The sequence below is a fragment of the Protomyctophum parallelum genome, assembly GCF_964188405.1.
Source record: "Protomyctophum parallelum genome assembly, chromosome: 15".
Lineage (NCBI taxonomy): Eukaryota > Metazoa > Chordata > Actinopteri > Myctophiformes > Myctophidae > Protomyctophum > Protomyctophum parallelum.
Genome location: NC_139710.1, coordinates 8,490,249 through 8,495,248, shown reverse-complemented (window position 1 = coordinate 8,495,248; position 5,000 = coordinate 8,490,249). Strand labels below are relative to the sequence as shown.

At 43.1% G+C, this 5,000-nt stretch overlaps 1 protein-coding gene across 2 annotated transcripts in view; it reads right to left on the bottom strand.

Moving 5' to 3' along the window:
- Positions 1-5,000, bottom strand: part of cep120 (centrosomal protein 120) — a 23,997-nt gene that overhangs the window by 822 nt on the left and 18,175 nt on the right. For both annotated transcript variants that reach the window (XM_083784997.1, XM_083784998.1), the window contains exons 19-20: positions 1,637-1,782; positions 1-436 (exon numbers count right to left, since the gene is read on the bottom strand). The exon at positions 1-436 is cut by the window's left edge and continues 822 nt beyond it. In XM_083784997.1, coding sequence (XP_083641123.1) covers positions 214-436; positions 1,637-1,782 — 369 coding nt within the window. In that variant the 3' untranslated portion in view covers positions 1-213. The remainder of the gene's footprint in view (positions 437-1,636; positions 1,783-5,000) is intronic.

Sequence of the window (5,000 nt, the reverse complement as noted above, 5' to 3'; positions counted from 1 at the left end):
ACACAGTACATCAGAATCTGTTTGTGAATTTGTTTGGCAAAAAGAGAGAATCAGTCAGGTCAGTCATCTGCAGCTTCTGATGTTCAGACATAAAACCTGGTGGACGTGTGCTGAAGCATTGGCGATTCATAAAATAGTTGGTTGAATTCATCTTTCACTGCAACCCCAATATACTGAATAGAATTAGAAGTCACTAAAGTATATTTCTGCCAGTCAGTGAGTCCCTCGTTCAGCCATGGCCTGTTGTATCTGTCTGTTCAGTTCAGTAATGATGCGATCTTCATGTGTGTAAACTCCTGTCCGCAACAGCGTGTCTCTCTCCTCCAGCAAGCGACTCAGGTGGTCGTCAGCACTCTCGTTAATGGCTGGGCTTTGGGAGCGGCCAGGGGCGGGGCCGGAGGAGGAGGGACCGAATGGAACCTCCTGCTGTTTCAACCTGGAGGGGAGAGGACAACTACGATTTAAATGAGTCCGTTTCAACCTGGAGGGGAGAGGACAACTACGATTTAAATGAGTCTGTTTCAACCTGGAGGGGAGAGGACAACTACGATTTAAATGAGTGTTTCAACCTGGAGGGGAGAGGACAACTACGATTTAAATGAGTGTTTCAACGTGGAGGGGAGAGGACAACTACGATTTAAATGAGTGTTTCAACCTGGAGGGGAGAGGACAACTACGATTTAAATGAGTCTGTTTCAACCTGGAGGGGAGAGGACAACTACGATTTAAATGAGTCTGTTTCAACCTGGAGGGGAGAGGACAACTACGATTTAAATGAGTCTGTTTCAACCTGGAGGGGAGAGGACAACTACGATTTAAATGAGTCTGTTTCAACCTGGAGGGGAGAGGACAACTACGATTTAAATGAGTCTGTTTCAACCTGGAGGGGAGAGGACAACTACGATTTAAATGAGTGTTTCAACCTGGAGGGGAGAGGACAACTACGATTTAAATGAGTGTTTCAACCTGGAGGGGAGAGGACAACTACGATTTAAATGAGTGTTTCAACCTGGAGGGGAGAGGACAACTACGATTTAAATGAGTGTTTCAACCTGGAGGGGAGAGGACAACTACGATTTAAATGAGTGTTTCAACCTGGAGGGGAGAGGACAACTACGATTTAAATGAGTGTTTCAACCTGGAGGGGAGAGGACAACTACGATTTAAATGAGTCTGTTTCAACGTGGAGGGGAGAGGACAACTACGATTTAAATGAGTCTGTTTCAACCTGGAAGAGACAGAACTACAATTTAAATTCAAATAGTTTGGTTTCACTGTGAAAAGAAATAAAGAAAGAGAAAAGGAGAGCAAGAGAGGAAGGCAGCGAGAATCCATCAGAAAAACACAACACAAAAAAGGTCATGTTTTAGCACATCATCAAAGTGGGGTCTGGGGACTCCCAGGGGTCCTTGGGAAGGTCCTAAGGGGTCCCCAGCCAAATGAGTTGTGCAGCTGAGCTTATCAATACAAATATTCTAAAGGGGTGGCACAGGCAGTGGCACAGGTGGGGGTCCGCAGCCAAATACATATTAAGGTGTGGGTCCTTGAAAAAAGTTTGAGAACTACTGCTTTAGCACAGATAAGTTCACTTTGTCAACATTAGGATTGTCATCATCAAAATCATCATCATCATCACCTGTTGAGTTCATTTCTGATGTCATCCAGTTCCTGTTTTTCTGTCCGGACCGTCTCCTTCTCCTCGGTTGCTAGGTAACGCAGCCTCATGGCTTCAATCTCCTCCTGTTGTTTCTTCAGACGTGCCATTGCATTCTCCTGCTCCCTCTGAAGATACACAACCATACATTATTGCTTTTAACCATTTCGCTTTAGTTGATTCTCTCAACATAATTTATACAAAGTATGACAACTCACAAACATACTGCTCCCTGGCAGTTAACCACTTAAGCTCACAATGCATCGTGCAAGTGATCCATTGTGAGCTTAGTAACCAAGAATTTAAACACACACACACACAGAAGCAGGGCTGAGAAATGTGTTTTGAAAGAACATCGAACACCCTAAAACCATATCATATGCTAGTGTAATGAATAAAAACCGACACCAAAACAGACACAGACAAGCGCAAGGAGACACAAAACTGAAAACGAAGGAAATACACATATGCAACATTTCTCAGCCGCTCTCCAAATATTTTAGATTGCCAATGGTTTCTCAAGACCACCTCTGTGTCTCATGTTATTACAAACCTAGATCACGTTCGTCCACTGACGACCAGTGACCACATAATGTATATATCCCAGGTTTGAGTCTGACTTGGTACAACTACAATTTAGGCATTTAGCAGACAATCTCTTTGCTTATTTGTCCTTTTTTTTTAAAGACAAATGAGCAAGGAAAACATAGGATTGGTGATGGTGGCGTGCGGTTCTAGCAGTAAGCGAGTCAACATTCCCTCACTGACATTATATTGAAATGTCGCATTAGACTGACTGTGTGTTTCCTACCCCGTAGGCTGTACTCTGATGCTCTGATGCCGTTGGGCTCGGGCTGGATATGAGGCGTTCAAGTGAAGCTTGTGATTCTGAAGACTGTAACAGTAAACCCCCCCTCACTAGGGAAAGGGATTCTAAAGTAAGACGTATACTATATATCTGCGGGCCCGGGGAAGGACCCTGCCCGCCCCCCTGTTTGGGAGAAAACCCAGAGATGAAGAACATTTGAGTTAATTCATATTGAATATTTTAGTTACCGTTCGCCCCTGACCAGCTGCACTGATTTATTAATATTGTTTGCTTGTAAACAACCTCCGTTTAAATAAATGGGTGCCATATTTGGGCTCAAACCCTGGTTCCGTTTCCCGCTGTTGGCATCAATCCTCACAATGTGGAGATCTAAGGGTGGTACCAGGGACATTCTCTTGAGTGTACAGGGTTTGAAGAGGGCCCAGGTATGGCCGGGTCTTGCCTGTTGAGAACTGCCGGGCGCAGCTACACTAATAACTTTGGGGCAGGCCCGTCTAGAGTTTGAAATTTGAATGGACAGGTATTAGTCAAAAGCGATACATCGAAGAGGAAGGATGGATGTGGAGGGATCTGAGGGATTCAACATATGGAATATGTCAGAACAGGTTCTGACATATATCAATTTATGGAGATCTAAGGGTTTGAGGTCAAATGTAGAGTAGCTGGCCAATATTGATCTCCATATATGGGCTTAGATGTTTACTATGACATCAGGGTCTCCACATCTCCATCCCTGATGACGTCACATGATGTCACGAGACCTGGGCAGTGGGCACCATATATGGTACCCGACCAACACACTGATGGTGCCCGACACACTGACGGGAAATGCACGATGCCATAGTCAACTGCGACCTTCTAATTTAACAGTCTAGCAATTTCGGTCAAACAAAACAAATCAAAATAACAAAGCCTGTGAACAACCACCATAGATCTGCATAGTATACAAGTACAACAAACTAAATCTATTAAAAAGTAGCATACTCAGATACCTGCAGTATGTCTCATAGTATATGTACAGTAGTACCCCTCCTCTCTAGTCTCTCTGTACCGGCACATACAAACTAACTCAACTTCTGATATCATTTGATTTCTGCTTTTTAATGATAGTATAACATTAATATATAAAATAAATGGTATTTTTTTATTTAAAATCTTAACAAAAAACAGAAGATTGTGATACCGATAAATAACAACTTCAATTACACTACGTTCCAAGCCGGAACACAACTGCTTATTAAAATAAACAGGCTCTGAAAATGTCCAAAGTCTGTTCAGAAAGTCTATACTCTTTTCCAAGTGTTAAAATAGTCGGGATTATTTTGAGACCAATCAGATACCGATATGGCATTTTTATGGCTGATATATATCAGCTTATATCAGATTATATCATGCATCCCTAGCTACTGGAATGTTTCCTCTCTCTCTCTCCCCCTCTCCCTCTTCCTCTCCCTCTCCCTCTCTCAAAATTTCACACGGCTGCTACACGCTCTTCACATACCCGTTTCCACATCTCACTCAGAAACACGCATGCGCATACAACATACACACAGCAGTGTTGACACAGGCCTTGCTGTCTGTGGAACATTAATGTTCTGAATTACAGACGTTTAGGGCTAATTACTAGAAAAACAAACGCACTAAACATTTTGTCTAGAGCTGCTGCCAAGGACAATCTGAGGCCAAACACTGCAACAATTAGAGCAGAGGCTACAACTGGGGCCTCCTATAGGATGGACAGAGAAAACGGTGCCGCTAGCACTCTCAACAACTCTAGCCAGTCGAATTACACCACCTTAGCTGCTAAATTCTTGTACTTTAGCCCATGTAGTCAAGAACGGCAACATCTAGGTTCTGCTGGGATCTAGAATCTATTAGCTAGTGGATTTGACCCCTCTAGCAGGAACCACCTATAGGAATTGTTAAAGGGAACCGTTAAGGAATCAGAGCGTTAAAGATGGGATCGTTAAGAAACCGGTCACCGGAATTGTTAAAAGGATTCCCAACCCTACATTTGAACTACCGTAAATATTTTTAGTGAACGTGAAAACAAAATGACCCGAACACTGAAATGAGCAATACTTCCTACCACTACTGGCTGAGAATGATGAACAGCTGGACTACTGTTGGGAATGTGACTTGTATGCCAGAGTTAAAAACTCGAACTGATAAAACCACTCTTTCTAGAGAAGGACAAACATTTCTGGAGGTGAAGAGGCTGGTAACTATCATCGATGGCTTCCTGCTGACGACTCACTAACTATGAGTCGATACTACTCACAGGTATATGTACGGAGAACACCGACAGTGCTGAAATGCTCTTGTACAAACAAAGCATTACATCGCAAAACTGCTTGAGGGGAGCTGCACTGAAGGCATACAGCATGTGTATGTACTGCTGTAAGTAAAGCTACGAGTATGTGTAATTAAGACATCAAACCTTCCATTGCACCGATGAAAACAGAAATGTTAATGTAGGTCACTGTCAATGCTAAGACTTTTACTGCACTGCATACT